The 20547-nt window shown below is 38.2% G+C and overlaps 1 protein-coding gene across 1 annotated transcript in view; it reads right to left on the bottom strand.

Annotated features, from left to right (window-relative positions):
* TENM3 (teneurin transmembrane protein 3) overlaps positions 1–20547 on the bottom strand; it is a 326450-nt gene that overhangs the window by 244368 nt on the left and 61535 nt on the right. The window contains 1 exon segment of the mRNA XM_010569981.1: positions 14969–15017. Within this exon segment, the coding sequence (XP_010568283.1) occupies positions 14969–15017 (49 nt within the window).

Below are 20547 nucleotides of genomic sequence, written 5' to 3'. Positions count from 1 at the left end.
CGTAGTAATCTCATATCATGCTTTTTTTCACCTTGGATCTTTGCTAATATCGACTAACCTTAACTCTCCTCACCTTGTTTACAAGATCCACTGCCAACACAGGCCAAGTTACGGCAGCAGCTACCCAGAAGCCAGATTTTGTCAAATATCCGATCAAGATATTAATGACTACACAATACTTCCAGGGAAGACAATACCATTCCAGACTATATTTCAACACTGTTATGTAGAAGGCTGCAATAAAAGCACATATTTTAGATGTATTATTCATAAGAAATTTAATAATATTCAAAAAGCTCACACAATTAGTGCTCATTTGCAATTTCCTAGAGAAACAAAGACTACACAGACTGAAATAGTAGAATTCTGTGAAATGGGGGAAAATAATGAGCCAAGTAGCCAGGTCCTGATGAGGGCAGTCTTGGCTGGCAATGGGCAAAAATACTGAAAAAAATCCCAGAGTAATAGCACTCATACTACATCCTGAACTGAAGCTCTTTGAGTTAGATATGCAACAGAATACGCATGCTTTGACTTAGCACAAAGGAGAAACTGTAATACAGTCACCATTGACTTTGCTCAGGCTTCGGAGTGGGGGGTGTTTTGCTGAAAATTGGAAGCTTTTTGCAGTTCAAATGCTGGACAGACATCAGCGATAGCTGCAAGGCTGGCCAAGAAGAGAGGTACGAGATGAAATCATGAACTAATATAGCCAGTTAAAGAAGCAAGTCTTGAGCAGTTCCACAGCAACACTCATATTCTCTGCATCTCTTCCAAGAGGTCTAGTTGTAATAAATGGGGTATTAGATCATGCAAATGCTATTTTCCAAACTGCTTGAATGGAGTACCTATGTACAAGAACTTTCTGCCACTGAAAAATCTACTAAGTTGGTAATTAATTCAGGCGTATATCCTTACAGATCTTGAAAGAAAGAGGAATGGGAACTGGATGCTTGGAGTCAGCTCATGCAGAACTCTAGAGCACTTTTGAGAATTACTGCCCTCAGACAGCACCTGTAATTGCACCCCCTCTACAGAAGACTGCCATGGACTTGTGCAGGAAGCAGGATACTGGGTCCTCCAAGAGCCAGATGCTATGGAAAGCAAGAGGTATTTAGACAATCCCTCCTTCCAAAAGAAAGCTGCCTTATCACTACCCTCTTACATGTTCTGTACTATTTTTCTACAAATACGCACCACTGTACATTCACTATCTGAGGATTGCAGCCTATCAAAAAAGTATGATTCTGCCTCTGTTAATTACACCAGCGCTGACACTCCTTTGCCCAGCTGTCCCTGATCTCCCCATTCAGGAACAGACCTGGATGTCACCACAGTGGATCCTCTTCTCTCCGCTTTCAGCCAGCTGTGATGGAATTTTCCTTTGCTTTGATGCCCCCTGTGCTGCGATTCCACTGTCCCATTAATGCCAGCACAAATGATTTATGCAACCTATTAGATGCAACACTAAAGACATCTGAAACATAGATGTTTGCTTAGGAAAATATTTATATGGAGTAGATAAACAGGGGTGAAGCAAACCCCAGCACCGATACTCCACTTTATGCTGACATTGCTCATGCCCAAACAGTAGAAAGATCAAACAAAACCTTGGGGGTAGGTGGGGGGGAAGACTAGCATCTATTTCATTCATAGGAAAAGACAGAAGCATTTTTTTCCTTTCTTTTTTTTTTTTTTAAATTATTTGGTCAGAAGGATTATTACAGTAAATTATGCAGAGCATTAACCATTGAATTTGAACCCATTTTTAGTCTTTCTTTATTAATAACTCATTATAGTCCTTTTTCTTAATGTGGAATAAATTAGAGCTGTGTTAATCCATGCAGCTATCTGCAGGTACATTTATCACTACAGTAGCTGCTTTTACTCTCCTTACTGGAAGCTGCATTTCACGGGCAACAGAGACTCGTCCCCTGCTGAACTCAAGTCACGGTGGTCTTTTCAGGTCACCAGCAGGGTCACCTGAAAACTCACCTTTTTTTTAAAGGACTGAAAGGTACCGCACAGCTGGCCTTGACATATGTGAAAGAATTTCTCTCTCTCTCTCTCTCATATTGCCACAATTTAGATCAGTAAAAACAACTGAGCTGGGGCCTTGCTGGTATAAAAGGGCGAGGAACTGCTAACAGGATGTTCTTTGTGGGAACTCAAAGCTTTTGGAACTGATTCCTCTCCCCTGATCCAGAAGAGCTCAAATTTTATGGCCTTCATAGCATGTTGCATAGTTCATATTTTTCCAGAGTGTATGAAAATGAGAGAATTGTGAATGTGGTTAGTTTCTGGAGGCAGGGCTTTGTTTCAGCTTTCAAACTGGCTGGTTTGGATTTGGTTGAGGAGGGGGGGCTATTGCAGCTTAGTCACAAGGATTAGTTTTTTATATTTGCATTTGAATTTGTGTCAGGTTTTCAGGAATTTAAAGATTGTAACAAACAGCCATACTCACTCTCTGTTAAAGATAAGTATTATCACGGAGCACCAACACATTGGTAATTCCATCACTTCAAGCTGGACAGGTGGAAAGGACTTAAGAGGTTACACGGGAGGTGACTCTGGGTAGTCATTAGACTAGAGTATCCCAGGTACAAGTAGCTGTGCTCCTTGCAGGATGTAACGATTCAGTCCTTACTATTATCTCCTCTGAGCGCCATCATGCCAAAGTAGAAAACTTTTATTATGCCCATTTTTAACATGGCAAATGGAGACACAAAGATGAGTTGTCAATACCACAAAAGTAGTACCATGGGAGAGGGAAAACATGATGACTCGGATAGTCTTTCCATGGTCTATCCTAATGGCTGAACCTTTCTTCTTCTCATCATCGAGATAATAATTCCAGCTATTTATCAACATTAATGATGACCAGTGACTTTTATTAAAAGGCAACAAACACCTTTTTAGCCAACTACTAATTCACCTATTTGAATAGTAGTAGCCTAAGTGCCCTGTTAAGACATCCTATCATAAATAGTTAATTAGTGTTACAGCTACTTGTATTGAAATGCTAGGTGTACTTTAAAGAAATACTGTTGTCTGCATGTGCATTAGAAACAAACATGAATGAAGTATCTACCTAGAAGCCGAAATTGCACAGCATTAGTACATCACTTTGGAACCTGTTTTTCTTACGACCCTACAAAAAAGCAGGGTATTAAGCTGTGAGATTTAAACACTGCCTAAGAGAAAGATTTTTGTCAGATAAGGTATCATGTATAAGAGCAACATACATTCTCATGTCTGTTTTACAAGAGAGACTTAATCAAGTAAAATATTTATAATTTAGCTTTCCAGTTCCTGCTGGAAGTGTATTAAAAAAAAAGCAAATTCTTGTCTAGAAATAAAAGTCTTAAGAATACTATCCAATATCAACAGGATTAGTAGTATAATGTGTTCCCATGAGAAAGCACATGTGCCCAAATATATTTACATGTAGAACATCTTGTAGTTCTTAAGCATTTAAATACTACATTGACTAGATTTTTCTTACAAGTAAAGATGAAGATGAGCCATTTTTGATGCAGTAATGATACTGATTTAAATGAGAACAGACTAAGACCATGATGAGCTCAGAGGTTCAGTGTTCAAATTTGAAAACAATAACTTTTTTTTCCCCTTTTAATTCACATAGATAAAGCCTAACTATTTTTTATAACCCCTTTCAAGAGTGTATTGAGAATTTTGCAGTTTCAGATCAGCGTTTCACTAAAAATACAAGTGGAAATTGTAGGCAAGTAGATGAAACTGGGGTAGGGCAAAAGTTATAGCAAAAATATAATCCTTTCAAAAAATGACTGAATTATGACACTTTTCTTGAATGTAAGTGCATAATATGTGGTGGTTTTTTTCCTAAGAAGCAACACAAAACCACCCAGTATATGTTTGTACTGTGATTTTTGAGTGCTGTAGATTAATATATTGAAGTAAATAACGTTTCTCTGCACTTTGACAGATTTCCCAGCCATCTCAATGCAGTATCAGGCAAGGTAAGAAGTGCAGAATATTTTTGTATAACAGTACCTAGAGTTTTGCTGTTTAACAGTACAGTGCCCTGCTTAGAATCATCCTACTCTACACTAATTTCTGTCATAAATAAAATAAATACAAATTTACAGTTACTATACAAATTGAGTATCTTGGTCTCCAAAATCTGAATTATTGAAGACATAAATAATGATCATGATGCTTTACATAGTACTTTTATCGTTTTTGTTACTTTTTCACTGAAATATTCCTGTGTTCAAATGCAGACAGTACCAGTCAGCCAGCAGAGAAAAAAGGCACGTATGCTTTGAATGATTAACACAGTTCTTGGAAACACAAAGCATATATGCTTTCCTTATCTTATAGTACAGCTAAGTGATGATGAGGAAGACATTTTCATGAAAGTTCTGTATCATCATACATCTGTATGATGTATCAATGAGTCCTTTGAAAGAAAAGTTCCTCCCTTCCTTCTTTCCCCCCCATCCCCCAAAGGTTAATCCTATTTGTTTCAGAAGAACTACTATATGAATAACAGTAGTGAGATGAAGCAATAAAAAATAATGCTCTGATGTTTTCAGGTAATTTTACCTAATATTAGAGGAAAAGGCAATAGTATTTTAGGAAAAAGTTTAAACCCTTCACTGAAAAAAGAAAGATCCAACTATAATCTGAGTCTATATCTCTCCTTAAACTGAACTCTATGAATTTGAATCCTGTTTGTATCTTGCGAGACTCACTTCAGTGCATCATCACACTTTAGGAATCCAAAGAGAAAACTATCGAAGATCCTGAAACATGCACAGTTGTGGCACCTTCCTGCCTAATTTTTCATATCACTTTCCCATTTTTTCATTAACCTCTATCAGCAGCTGCTACTCACTGGCTTTCATCTGGAAAAGAAGGCAAAGAAGCAGTTGCTTGCACAGCGAATGCTCCAAACTGGAGACTGAATGTCTAATCTTCATAATAAGCAGCTCCCAACTGGCTAAGTTTTGATTTACATTTAATACTTGGGTCCACAGTGCTAAATCCCTGTGGATTACTGGATTTTTATTTTTTTTTAATTAAAAATTTACACTTTTGTGAGAAAGAAAAAGAGGGAGATATTTACTGCAAATGAAAGGGACATAAAAAAGTAACTGGAAAGAAAAAGAGGTCAATTTGGTATGTAAACTCATGAGATACAGGATATCTCATAACAAACAACGTATTTGTAGGCTGTTTGAAACAATCCATTTAGAGTAAAAGTTTTGTATAGAGGTCTGACAAAGGGAATTGGCTTTCGTAAAAAACTACCCTATTGTGAATCTCTTAGAATTGGTAAAGACCACCAGCAGAGCAATCCTATCAGTATAAGAGAACAAGCTCTAGGAAAAAGCACTCTGTTCTTCTTAATAATGAAGCTGGAATTTCATACCTCTAGAAAAGTTTAACTTGTATTCTGATAATCTTTGAAAAAAAAATAAATTTCAAGGTACTTCTCCGAAATGACATCTTTAAAAAGATATTTTAAAAACAGAGGCGCACACACACACACAAAATCAATATCCGTGTGATTCCCACAAAAAAATATTTCACATATTTCTTGGAATAAGCATTGTACTGATCATGACAGAAACTATGTGGCCGGGACTGTGGGTTCAGCTGCTGCTGTCCTTCATCTTCTATTTTGTCTTTTTATTGTAGGGTAGATGACTGAAAACTCACTGTATCGTTTTGGTCTGAAATTTCTTTTTTTTCTCAGTAGAAAGAAACCATTTCTTTCCTCCTAATTACACCTTCTCCTCCCTCCCTTTACATCGTAACTCCTTGGGGAAAAAAAACCAACCACCAGAGCAAATTTTCTTTTTACACAGTTGCTGCTTTGCCAAGATCAGAAAAAAGTGTCATCCTTTGGGTAAGTCTGTCAAACAGATTTCTAACATACAGTTTGAGAATGTTCATCTAGAAGTACTATATCTGCACTTGTATATGCTTGTATGACATTTATTGCCTTGGAAAGGTGGCATAAAAATTATTTCACACTACTCCTGACACCCGGTGTGAGCCATATCCCTGCAAGTAGTCTATATACAAAATGGTTATAAAAATCATATGTTTAAAATAAAATAAATGCTTTCCAAAATATTAACTTGGGTTTATATAAAAAAAAAAAGCATTGCAGGCTGCTGTTAAGTAGACACCTTATCACCTTTTCCAGGAAAAGAAAAAAAAGGAAGAGGTTTTCATAAACCATAAGAATAGGGTTTATATACAGTTTAGGTACACTCAGAACTGCCTACATGAACAAACTTTCCCGTGGTACATGTTCAGGCAGATGATGAATGCCTGGTGATAGGTGGGTTGTTAGGCACAAGGCTAAGTGCTGTAGTGCATCTAGAATTGCATTTATGGCACACCTTGAAGTGATTTATTGGATATTAATTCTCCTAGAGAGCAGGTGATCATTTTCCACATTCAACCCAACATACTTAATATTTGCCAACATGCGGAACTGCTAGTGAAATAATTTTAGTCGATACCAGCAGACGTGGCATATTCAGAAACAGGGCGTAGACACTATAAAGAATTTAAAGTTACCATTTACTTAACAGGGAGGAAGGAGAAGAAAATATTTCTTCATTTTATCCATACTTCAGGATTTTTATATGTGCTCACTACATTTTAGTAAGCCTGTTCACCTTGTGCTCACACACAGAGCCATTAGTCTGTACTGCAGGTCTTAGAATCACCACTTGGGCTCGACTTACTTCAAGCAAGGCTAACCATCGCACAAGTGTCCAGAACACAGAATATTACATAGAAGTTATCACATGTAATAGTCCTTGAAGTCTTTCTTCCTGCTACCACTTCCCCGTGCTCCATTTATCTGCTTGGCATGCCACTGCATAGATGTCAGACTGCCATGGATCCATGTCTGTTAAACAGCTTCAGAACTCACAGAGTTCGGCTCTGTCATTCAGTTGCTATTTTCACAGCAGCCAACTTTATCACTATCATTTCCTAATTCCATCATCTAAATGATTTCACTAACAATGCATTTCACTAAAGACCTTCCCACAAGCACTGCCAGATTTGCAAACTCTGGTGTTATCTGCCAAGAGAAGGAACTCAAAGGCCAGCTGAATTCTCTTGTACAAGAGCCCTTAAAATGTGAGCAAGTGGTAGAATATTCGGCATAAAAAGTATTTCTCAAGGAAAATAAAGACACTAAATATAGTATGTATATACTGAGGGCACACAAAAGCCAATGGCATGACACAGGAGTTTTTATACTGCTGATGAATCAGCGCCAGTCGCAGGAAAGGGTCTGCAACCCCCCGCCCCCCTCCAGCCTTCTTCCCACCCACTATGTGCTTATACTTTAAGAGCAAAGCATGCAAAGTGAAAGCCTAAATGAAAACCTACATGGAAGAGTGGAGCCACAATTAGGATTGAAAATGCCAGTGACTGCATCAGTTCTGAGGCCAAAAATCTGAGATGGTCAGAGGCGAGCCTGCTGGAGAAGGATTCAAAGATAAGAAAAGCATTCAATAAAAATCCAGCTTTTATTGCAAATGTCTTGAAGATAATCACATTTATAGAAGCTGTCCTTAACATTGGTAAAAAGGCAGATATAGCATTACCAGTGTCTCAAAGAGTTCACTCTGCTTTCTATAGCAGTGTTTCCTGAAGTATTTCCCCACACGCATACAACTTGCCTTAGCTTCCTCCTGCCATCTATTCTTGCCACTTGCAAGAAGCATTGTCAGCCCCTTCTCAGGAATCTGGAAGTTCCCATACTTTGGGATTACTGTTCCCTCCTTCCCATTTGCTGGGAATGCTTGTGCTTCATTAGAGTTAAAATACTCATCTCACTGCATTTGCTCAGTACTTGGTTGAAGCGGGGTCAAAATAGTAGAAAAGTATGGAAACCAGCTTGTTTTTAAAATTGCATGGAAAATATATGCAAAAATACTAATTTTATTATAAGAAGGATCTCTATTCCACATTTAATATCTCAATCCACTTTTGGTAAACAAGTTATTCTCACATCTCTCTGTCCACCACCCAGAGACCCAAATACTTTTTTCTACAATGGGTATGATCTACGCATACACAACTCAGTCATCTATCTAGGCAGACAGTGACTGTTGAAAGATGCACTTCAGGAACTACTGCCATCAGTTCATCCCTCCCTCTCCCCTTCTCTCCTCCCCACCCTGAATTGTCCTTTCTCATCTTGTCCACCTACCTTTCTGATAAATTTGCAGGGGGGAGATAGAAAGTCTCCAGTAGAGTGACATCCTGAAGAGCAGAGTGCTGATACTGGCATTCATTTTGAGACAAGCCCTCAAACGTGGTATACCAGAATCCTAGATTGTAGGTGTCTGAAATCCTTTTGTCTACTCCTGTGGCCTCCCAGAAGTTCTTCTGAAGTTTCCCTGGAGCCAGTGCTTTCTGCAGCTGGACCACAGACACTGAGAAAAGTACTGCAAGGGCTATAAAAGGGCACAGTGGCTCCTACTGTGATTGTAGGGAACACGTGCAGTGGACTTTCCACAGAGAATTCAACTGCTTATGGTTCTCAGTTCTCTATATAAAGGAAACGGATCTGTCACTATCTGCATTGCACAGGAGCTTAGCTAGATGAAGAGTGCTTAGGCATGTAACTACATGATTTCAATACCTCATCTAAAACTATTATACTCTAAAGCCTGGCACAAGAATTTATGAGCTGAATTCCATCAGTATTCTTTGCCTTTTTGATAACACTCATGCTAACATCCACACAAGGGTCACATTGCTATTTAAAACTCTCCTGCACCAAAGTAAACAAACCAGACACTGATAGATTTTCTGAACTACCCTGAGGCAGAAGCAGTTTCACAGATGGAAGAAAAAAAAAGATGGGCAAAGGAAAAACTGCTCGAGAGGGAGAATTTGGCTCCAGGTTTTCTAAATCTTACCATCAGTATTTCATTCTGGAAAATCCTCCACTTAATAAAGATATTTTTACTATTATAATGGTTTTTTTTTCCCCTGAAGTATTCAGAAATTGATAAAGTTGGACCTTCTTTGCTGCAAATTTTTGCATGCTGATCAAACAAGCTAAAAATGTGTCCCATTACAGAGGAAGAAGGCAGTACTAGTAGTAACAGAGTATTTTAAAACTCAACAAAAACGTCCAAGAGAAAATCTATCATACCAAACAGCATCTGAAAATCTGAAGCACTTAGTGATGAATGTGTAACTCCCCCTAATGGAGGCATATTTGAATTTATCTTAAAAGAAAATGTCAATAACTTAAAGTCCTAATGCTCAAACTACTATTACTACTGTTGTATCACTTCCCCCTTTCTGGCTTTTTAAAGAATCTTTTAAGGTATGCATCTGTGATCTACAGTAAACATGCAACTATTATCAACATAATTTTTTTCTTAGTTTTATTACATAAAGTAAAATCTGAAATATATGTGCACTTCAGCATAGTTCTACAGTATACACTCAGTAGCCATTAAAATTCCCTTAAATTATCTTCTGTCAGTCATTTCAACTTCTGTTTTAGCTAAATGTTTTCCTGTTTCTTAAAAAGTCACAAATTGCTATAAAAATGACAGTGACAGGCCACAGTGGTTTTGGTTGTGTGGTATAAAGAAACACTTCTTATATGCACAGCTGCTGGTAATGAATGCAGCATGTTTGAGGCCTAATCTTGGACAGTTTCCTACATTTCTGACTGCAGTTTCCCTGGCAAGTTTTCTGGGACCATATTATCTATATGTCCCAGTATTTCAGCCAAAACTTTTCAATACAAGAGTTTGGCACTGTGCACTGGCTTTCAGAAGTCTGTCCTCCCAGAGTTAACAACTTTTTAGGAGTCTTTGCCCTAATTATTTTCTAACAACTTGGTTTTTTTTTTAAATGCATAATTTTCTACATAACCACCCTGCACCCTGTAGGATACAGCAGAGATATTAAATTTTTGTATAATAAAATCACTACTTGTGAAAGATGCCAGATTGACAGTATCAGAGACTAAAATTACATTTGTCCACAGCCCAGCTACAGTAACAACAGCAGCAATGTGGTTGTTTTCAGAACTCTCACATTTGAGCTACTGCGACTTCTAGGGTAAGTGAATAGCTCTGGACTTTGTTCTGCCCAGACTTCTGATAAGCCTGGATGTTGCTATAATTGGTCTGATGATACTGTAACTAAGTGGTGTAAGTAGGAGTGCAATGAAACACTGGATTTTACACAGGTCATACTCCGTGAAGGAGGCATTTAAACCTATCTCCTCGTACTGGTGAAAGATGCTACATTTTACTCCATTACCAAAACTAGTCTTTAATCTAAACACATGGGTACACAGATTTTCTCCTAATATAGAGAAAATGGAAAGAAGATCAGCAGTCTGGAATGAAGCTATGGGTGTAATCCCGAATGACTTTTCCTAGGTTTTGATTATGTATTGGATAGGAAGTTTAGGAAATTTGGTGCCAAAGAGTTTTTCTCTTTCAGTTTTTTGGTTTAAATGGGACTTTATATATTTTCTGTTTTAATTTGCAAGAAGTAGTTCCTAGCAAAATATGCTTTTACATAGGACTTACCCAACTGTCAAATTCTACTCTGTAATGCCAACAGAGTGAGATTCAAAACTATGGATGAACATATGTTTAAAATTATTACATTGTAAGGCAGAGATAGACATGTTCTTGTATAGCAAAAAGGACAAAAATAAGCTCATAAGCAAGAAGGACATCAGCATAGATAAAATATGTCTACATGCACCATTAGTCATCATACAGAAATATTTCTAACTTCATATACGTACATGGAAAGTTAAAAATTAAGTACTCAGAAGCAAAGATCTGTGTTACAAACCAGGAAAGGTGGAGAAGATATAGGGGAGATCTAGAACTAGAAATGAAGTAGGATAAGCTACAATTCACAAAGTGGAGCCTGGCACCGTAACAAGAAAGAAGTAAGAGCAACAATTACCAAAGTACTTAAGAGAGTTAAAACTTTCCCAAATATTTTGCTGCCTGGGATTGCTGCTGATTTTATTTTAAAAAGGGAGCTAAAACTAAACACCAGTAGCTGTATAGACAAAAATATCAAATTTTTACATGCTTAATCCTACCCTGGCTTATTTAATGTAACTTTAAAAGTCTCTATTAATAATCTTGTGACAGAATAATTCTCCCCCCCCCCCCCCCCCCAAAAAACCCCAACCCACAAACAAACCAACCACATGACAAAACCATAACAGACTCTCTGAGCTAATGTATTTAACCAGGAAACAGTCTAACCATGGTTATAGGTGCTGAAACAAGGATTTTCACATCTGTCTGATCTGGACAGTCAAACTGTAGGGACAGCCATGATAGAGATTTCCTTTCCAAGTTCCTGTTCTCCCCTAACAAAGTATTACTGAGATTTGTTTTACATGTTTGACAGAGAGTAAATTACATAGATATAGGAAATCCTCTGAAGATTTGTGAGCCTTGTGAAAGAGGTTAATGTGAGTCAGGGAACATCAGAGTTAGGATACATAAGTAATACAAATGCCGTCAGCCATTATCTTAAGATGATAGCACAATTTTGTTTGTTGGATTTCCTTGAAAAAATCTTTTATATTACTTCTGGGATTGCAGTTCAACTCCAGTACACAACCCTACTGATGCTGTGTGCATGCTTCAAAATATGTTCAATTATGTAGTTGATTATTCAAAGCCACCGCTCACTGTTCAGCACTAGTTGGTGCAGTTTGCATTGTGGAAAACATAAGAGGGCAAATGAGTAGTTTTTCTCTTTTTCTATGTTTAAAAAAAAAGAACATCTCTCCCTGTGACACAGAGTAGCACTAAACTGATGGGTTTTGCAGTCATATACATTGCCTGCTTAAAGTACTTTCAAGGTGATGACTGTAGAAAAACATAAAAAATTTGGTCCTTCCAGCTCAAGCTGGAGAGAGTCTGGTGGAGAGCCACCAGGATGATTTAAATATTGAGAACTTGCCACAAGAAGAAAGGTTGGAAGAAGGGATTCATGCAGCCTAAGGAAGAGAAGGCTCAGAGGGAGCTAAGCACAGTCTCCCACTGCCTAAAAAGTGGTTATAGAGAAGATGGAGGTAGGCTCTTCACAAGGGTGCGTGGTGACAGGACAAGAGGCAATGGGTCCAAGCTGCTTCAGAGGATATTCTGTCTGGATATTAAAAAAACTTCACTGTAAGAATGATTAAAAATTGGAATAAGTTGCCCAGCTAAGAGGTGGGATCTCCCTTGGTGAAAATCTTTTCAATCTCTGAGACATAGCCCTGGATCATCTAAGTCTAAGGCCCTCCTTTCAACAGAAGGTCAGACCTGATGAGCTTCAGGAATCCCTTCCAACCCCAACTTTATGCAATTCCACAGTCTCAGTTTAGTTTGCTGTGTTTTGTAACTACAGGAGGAAAGGCCTCCTAGCTGAATCACCATTTCTCATCCCCAAATTGCCGTTTGTTCTTAAAGTGTCTTGCCAAACAAAGTATCATCCCACACATGCAAAAGAAAAAAAAAGGAGAAAAGAGTTCAGTCATACTGCTGTCAATATTCTTTATTTACTTTCTTTTACACACATTCTTGTGGCGCTCAAGTGATCCTAGAAATGAAAACTGATTTGGAAGTTTTGTTTTTTTAAAAGATATAGTGCATTAACAGTCCTACTGTATTTGTGCTGCAATTTGAGCTGCAAAATAAAGCAGAATAAATCTAGTTGTGAACCAGTAGCCTATATGCAGATAAATTTATAGAATGTCCTAGATTCACCTATACCGCTTTTCTTATGCTTTGCTAAGTTGCCAATGAAAAGTGGTAACTTCAATGAAGCATTTTGACTGTAATAATCTGAATGTTCATTTTATTTCTCTCTCTCTATATAATTATATATATAAGGCTAACTGCACTTCTTGATGGGTAAACCTATGTTTACTGTGAATAATATAGGAAGCAGGGGGAAAAAGAGCATATAGAGTGACATATGTAGAGAACTAATGACAAAATATGAATAACTGATATGAATAGCTAAGTAAAACACAGCATAAATTAACTTGGCTCTACTGGTTTACAAGCACATACAGGTGCACAGCATTTGAGAGGAATTCTTACATCATGGTACTGAGAAAGCTCATAGCCAAATGTGTATAACTGCAAACACTACTACTGTCTTTAAGTCCCATTTAGCTACAAATAGACATTTAAGTATATATATACAGAAATCTATATTTATTTCCAAAGTCCAGCAGTACCCACACATAACCAAGTACCAAAGGAACTCTGCTTGCTTCAAGAGACTGCTGGAATTCCTTTCCTCACCAAATTACGTCGTATTTTTCTTTTCTCTCCTGCTATGGGAAATCTACTTATAGCAATTCAGTACCAGCAGAAAAGTCCTCCCACATGAAAAGATGTGCGTGACAGGGCTGTATAACCTCACGGCAAGGGCAGAAACACTTCTGTAGGTATAGTGGCTCAGGCCCCAGGCAGAGGTAGGTGAATATAGGGTCCAGAGAAAATAGCAAGACGATACAGTTATGCTGGACATGCTAAAGCAGTTGGCTGCCGAGCTCAGAGGGTGAGCTCGGATTTCTCTATTCCCTCCTAAATGCTCGATGACAAGATAAGGAGGATCCAAGCTCACCCCAAGCCTTCGTATAGTGCCTGGACCAACTGGCAGGATCTTACCAGCGTGAAGTCCTTACACCAAAGATATTAACAGTTATGTAAGTAATGACTACACGTCACTTTAACACTTTTGCAGAAAATGAAATGTATAAAGGAATAATATTTAATTTTGAAATCGTAAGAGGAAAGGTTTTATTTGTAGCACTATGTTTATTCATGGATTTGTTACTTATTATAGTCTGGAGACAAAAACTCATCACTAGCTGAATCATGTTTTATATTACTGATTTTGAAGTTACTGATTTTGTATTTATTAATTTTAAATTTCAGACCCAAGATAAATGGAAGCATTTAATTCTCAAGAACACAGAGCTAAACATTCAGTTTTCCAACTACAAAACCTGTCTTAGTGTCAAAACTTGAGGGAGAAGGCAAGGATGCTTTCAGGTGAAGTACAGGTAGTTATTGTGGCTTGACAAAACTAGCAGAGAAGAAATAATTTTTAACATTATTTCTTTAGTAAGACTTTGGAGAGTAAGTGGCTATTATCTTTTAAGTACAGGGTTCGGTGCACATCCCAGCAAACTCCACAAACCCACCAGTAAAATTGAACAGAGGTTACAGGACAATTTTATTTTTAATTTGATACACTATTTGTTCTCAATTATAAAGTAACATTCTTATTTTAACATAATATTGACCATTAATTTCTAAACCTGGGCCTGCAATTCCAGATACCTGAAAGTACAATTACCAACACGTACTCCCTCCTTAGTCAAACTTGTAATGAACAATGAAGGAAACAAAGGAACTTTTATCAATCTCACAAATCCCATGGCTGCTTTCAGATGATGCAGCATTGACTCATAATTCATCAACGTATATGGGATGACTAACATACAGTTACCTCATCTCTAAAATGGGTGTTCCAGTATCTGCCTAAGGACAAGGAGGTGGTAATCTGGAAAGCTACAAACTTAAGTATTAAAAGCTAAGTATTAAAAGGTTCCTAAATAGGAAGTTAAAAACATAGCTTCCAACGAGTCTATGTTCTTCACCCTCCCTAATAAATGATTCTCTTCTGGATAACCTGCTCAGAAAGCTATGTCATACCAGAGGAGGTTAGTGAGCTAGACTAGGCTGAAGTCAGTCACTCATTCTATGGCTTGAAAATTATAACCGCACCCAGAATAAACAAGCTAACAGAATGAGCTACTTTTCCTCAGATCTGTCCTGACACCATCAGATTTACTCAAAGCAGATCAACTCCTGTGCATTTCAATGAACAAAACTTGTGAAGTCCCATGCATTGTTCACACATGTGGGGACATCTGGATAGTTTGACAGTAAGCCGACTCAGCTGGGAGCCTACGTGGACATCAGCAATGCTAAGAAAGCTTGTGGAAACAAAGGTGTCATTCTGAAATATCTGAACAATGGTTAAACAGACACAAGAGAGACTCAGTAAAGGAAAGAGGCAAGTAACACTCTGGAGCAGACATAACTTGTCAGACATAACTGCCCTGCTCCATCCTGTTTAATGGCCCTTAGCTACCTGATCCAAGCACCAGATCAAAACAGTTAGATCTACCTCTTTTCTCTAATGTTGAGACCCAGTGCCTGAAGCCTGGGAAAATACAGGTGGAACAAATAAGTGAACAGACAGTGAATTCCTGTTACACCTTCTGCCTTCTTAGGAAAGGGAGGTTGAATAAGAAGGTATAACAGCACAAGCTATGTGTACTACAAGAGGGAGTACAGGGGTCTTGGGGACGCTATCAGGATCCAAAATAAATTAACATTTAGTTTTGAAGTAAGTATTTTGACAGGTTAATTATTTTTTGAAAGTCCTATTTGCACTTTTAAATTTTGGTTTTGAATGAACTTCTTCCTTTCTCTGCCTCACAAATAATTTTTTAATGTACATACAAATTGCAACGAGTGATGAGAAAGTACACGCAAGCACAAATTAGATGACGTAAAACTGAATCAGACACTTCCAGATTCTTCAGTAAATCTTAAGCAATTTCATATTACAGCTATGCCAGTCTAAGGCTACCAAATGGGAGGTCCCACTTCCCACCCCTTGAAGCCATGGATTCCTGCCTGCCTCCCTGCTCCCCCTTTTGTTAGATCAGCCTGTGCAGCTGCAGGGTGAGTTGCTTCAGCTGGCTGGTGATGTAAGGTAATTTTTTTCAGGGTTAGGATACAGCTCCATTACAGATGACATTAAAATATTTACTGCTGCTGCAGTTATGTCCATCTTCTGCAAACCCTGCCTCCTGTGTTCTGTCAACTGTGCTGTTCATCTGACTCTGCAGGGAGCAAGTTCAAGCTACTAAATCTTCAGGAAATTATCCACAGAAATTGGGGGTAGAAGGGCTGGGGAGAGAAGCAGGGAATAATACTCTGCTGGCTCAATGGCCTCAACTAGATCATTAAGAAATTGGATGAATGCCTGCCCTAATACAAAGAAATAACAGCCACCACATAGCAAGACTCAGGATCAAGGCAGTACCAGCATAGTATACTCTAGCATTGACCATCACCCCTGGATCATCCAGCAAACTGACATGTTCTGTGTCTGTGTGATTAAGTGCTATGTCTGCAAAAGAAATGGCCATAGCATCTGGCTGGAGTCAAGCAGGATGGGATCATCCCCTTCTGATACACATGGATATTGGATTGGCTTACCTATCATATGAAGTCTCATCCTTAAACTGTATTTTCCATTATAACAACATAGGGGAAAAATTGTTACATCAACAGATCAAGAGAACACCAATATGCTTCAATTCAGCTTTTTTTTTTTTTAAATCTTTGGAAGCAGAGATTTGGTATGTTTATATTTTATTGGGAAAAGGGGTATGGAAAAGTAACATCAAACAGCTAATTGTTGGAAAAAAAACAGTGGCCTTAAGAGTTTTTTTCTAATGAGGTAATATTGATTTATTCAACTGGTATTATTTTATAATTATTCAAATCATGATTTATTAACCCCTGTCTGGCACAGGCATTCAATCCCATAAATAGCTCAAAAACCAACCCCAACAGTGAATCAAAAGAAATATTAAACTGAACTAAAACAATCCTGAGACAGCTGGATCATGAAAAATTGTTCAACTCTGAGAACATTTAAAGGTTAGAGCTCTATTATGGGTAAAAGAAAAAAGATCATAGAGAAAAAAAGATTAATACAGTGAGTACCTAGTCCTTCTTTTATTCATTTCATTTCTACCGTAAGGCCACCATTTTGCAGATGGTCTGAAGTATCACATTCCTTACCATCTCAAAAGGCTTTATATCACTTATTCTAACTATGCTTCTAAAAGAACAGCCTACAGAAAGCTGCTGGGAATAAAATAGACATTATCGTAGAATGGTTTGGGTTGGAAGGGACCTTAAAGATCACCTAGTTCCAACCCCCCTGCCATGGGCAGGGACACCTTCCACTAGACCAGGTTGCTCAAAGCCCCATCCAACCTGGCCTTGAACACTTCCAGGGATGGGGCATCCACAACTTCTCTGGGCAACCTGTTCCAGTGCCTCACCACCCTCACAGTGAAGAACGTCTTTCTCACATCTAATCTAAATCTACCCTCTTCCAGTTTAAAGCCATTACCCCTTGTCCTATCACTACATGCGTTTGTAAAAGTCCCTCTCCAGCTTTCTTGTAGGCCCCCTTTATGCATTGGAAGACCACTATAAGATCTCCCTGGAGCCTTCTCTTCTCCAGGTTGAACAACCCTAACTCTCTCAGCCTGTCTGCATAAAGAGGTGCTCCAGTCCTCTGATCATCTTCATGGCCCTCCTCTGGCCTTGCTCCAACAGGTCCATGTCCTTCTTCTGTTGGGGGCCCTAGAGCTGAACACAGTACTCCAGGTGGGGTCTACTTGACAGCGGAGTAGAGGGGCACAATCACCTCCCTCAGCCTGCTGGTTATGCTTCTTTTGATGCAGCCCACGATACGGTTGGCTTTCTGGGGTGCAAGCACACATTGCAGGGTCGTGCTGAGTTTCTCATCAGCCAACACCCCCAAGTCCTTCTCCTCAGGGCTACTCTCAATCCACTCATTGCCCAGCCTGTATCTGTGCCTGGGATTGCCCTGACCCATGTGCAGGACCTTGCACTTGGCCTTGTTGAACTTCATGAGGTTCGCACGGGCCCACCTCTGAAGCCTGTCAAGGTCCCTCTGGATGGCATCCCTTCCATCCAGCATGTCGACCACACCACACAGCTTGGTGTCGTCAGCAAACTTGCTGAGGGTGCACTCAATCCCACTGTCCATGCCACCGACAAAGGTGATAAATGGTGCCAGTCCCAATACTGACCCCTGAGGAACGCCACTCGTCACTGCTCTCCACTTGGACACCGAGCCATTGACCGCAACTCTTTGAGTGGGACCATCCAGCCAATTCCTTATCCACCAAGTGGTCCATCCGTCAAATCCATGTCTCTAATTTAGAGACAAGGATGTCGTGCAGGACAGTGTCAAATGCTTTGCACAAGTCCAGGTAGATGACATCAGTTGCTCTTCCCTTATCCACCAACGCCGTAACCCCATCATAAAAGGCCACCAGAGTTGTCAGACAAATTATTATATAAAAAGATTCCTTGTATTGTCCTTCATAAAGATTTTAAAATAAAGAATGCAAGTGTAACATAGCATAAACGTGGCAAGGTTTATGGTCTTGCACATCTTGCACGCTACAAATGAAGTCAGACTTGAAGATACCACTGCAAACATGCAGAACACTGGCCACAGAACTACCATTAGTTACATTCCTGGTTTAACTTGATTTTTGGAGAAAAGATCATGATTAAAACTTCTGGCAATTGAAAATCTTCCATAAAATCACAGAGATGACTTCAGTGGTTAATTAGTCTTGATGCTAAAATGCCACTGAATGTTAAATGGTAATGTTAAAATTCACATGAATGATTCCTGCATCATTCAGTCAGTTATTTTGGCAGAAAAACAGTCAGCCTTGTAAAATTATACATGGTCAGTATTTATAAAGCATAGGGAACACCACTGTCTTACTTTCTTTAAAAGTTTTCCAGTGTTAGACAACTTCATAGAAGTTAACATTAACAACTGCAAGAGCTCTTCAGCCAGCTTTTTTAATTTTCTTAATGGAACTTTACTATAAATTGGCATCAGCATTTGCAGTCTTAACTCATCTGCTTTATGTACACCTGTTGTTTCACCACATATTTTTGCACTCTTGAATGAAGTTATCTGGCCATAGCGCTTGAAAACACCCAGTATTAATAGCTAAAATTTAGTATTTCCATAGAAAAAGTAAATATTTTATCATATGATCTAATAGTCCTCTTTGCCTCCTCTTCCTCCATCCAAGTACAGAAAATAAGTATTTATTGAATACTTCAGCATTTTCTGCCTTACTCTGGGGAATTCTTCTATTTTTGCCTAGATTCGGTTAACATTGTTAGGATTCCTTTAATTCCTTTTCATCTTAATGGCCACAGCAAAAAGCCCAACATCTGCCCTATTAAAGGAAAGAAAAAAAAAACAACCCGCAGCACCAAACTTACTGGCCATTTATTTCTCCCTAATTTGTCCTCCTGCCCCTTCAGTTTTCTGAATTTCTTAGCTGATACATACTCATTATCATCAAATTATGCTCTCCTCCAGTTGTTTTTCAATACACTTCCTCTCAAACTGATTTATTTAACAGGGCTTTTTGTTTCCTATCTAGGGCAGTTTTCAGCACAAACTTGAAAGAGTAATTTCAGGTTTTGGATTTGAATATTTTTTTGAGTTTGTAAAATGGGTTTTTAATTTACCAAGAGAGATTTTACATTACAGTTTTTCACACAGAGACTATTTCCTGGGTTTCATGTTCCTCTATTTAACAAAGTCATAAATTAATCTGTTCACTCACCTAGGCCAACATTAACTATGTTTTTTTGTCTTTTTAGCCATCGATATGATGTTTTATAAAGAATTTATTGCACCAATATTTTACTTATCTATGATTTTTTAAATGTCAGAGTCATTTTAGTACTGACAGCATAAGACATACAGAACATAATCTCTCCATTGAAGTTCCCATGATAATACAATTTTTTTCCACTTAGATATTATAGGTGGGTTCTTAATGAGTCACACTGTCCTCTGGTGTGATTTTATGTCACAGATGCTTGAACCTGCTCAATGTTGAACTTGATTTCAGAACCAACCCCCAAGTACTTTAACTAACGCTAACATGTTCTATTACGTAGTGATGAAAGGGGGAAGAACCCACCTTGACCATACAATACACTCTTTCAATGGAAGCATATTATTTGTTATTTAAATTATGTAAACTGAAATAAAAACAAGAAAAAATGAATCTGGTTCAGTGTAGCAGTAATTTTAAGCAATGTAATAAATAAATTGTCTTGCACCTTGCCACAAATATTTGCACTCTGCACTGTCCATTACTTGACATATTTTATAATTATATTTTAGTTCTCTGTAAGACACACTCAAACTCAAAAGTATAGATGTTGCTACTAAAATGCTATTTGTGCTCTTAGCATCTTCATTTTTCTTCTTAATGCTTTCTTACCTTTTTCTTCTGCCTTTATTTGATGTTACTGAAGTGTTTTTATTTATAGACATTCCCAATTGCAAATTTTGGAAGTGTTTGTCATTAGTATTTTTTCTATAATGTAGGTTGAATTGTATTTGTGATTTCTGTTGGAAGTATATAGATTCTATATACTGAAAAAGTAATGTGCTTAAAATAAATTTTCCCTACATCTTCAGACATACCTGAATATCATTATGACTACCAGGATATATGGGCTTAGTTTTTGCCTTCAGAGGTCTAATTAATTGCCTTAAACTGTTAACAGTCCACGTTCAAGACAGACATGGCTTTCTTAC

Source organism: Haliaeetus leucocephalus, unplaced genomic scaffold (assembly GCF_000737465.1).
Source record: "Haliaeetus leucocephalus isolate CR32 unplaced genomic scaffold, Haliaeetus_leucocephalus-4.0 Scaffold284, whole genome shotgun sequence".
Taxonomy (NCBI): Eukaryota; Metazoa; Chordata; class Aves; order Accipitriformes; family Accipitridae; genus Haliaeetus; species Haliaeetus leucocephalus.
The sequence above is the reverse complement of the archived record's forward strand: the minus strand, read 5'-3'. Positions and strand labels throughout refer to the sequence as shown.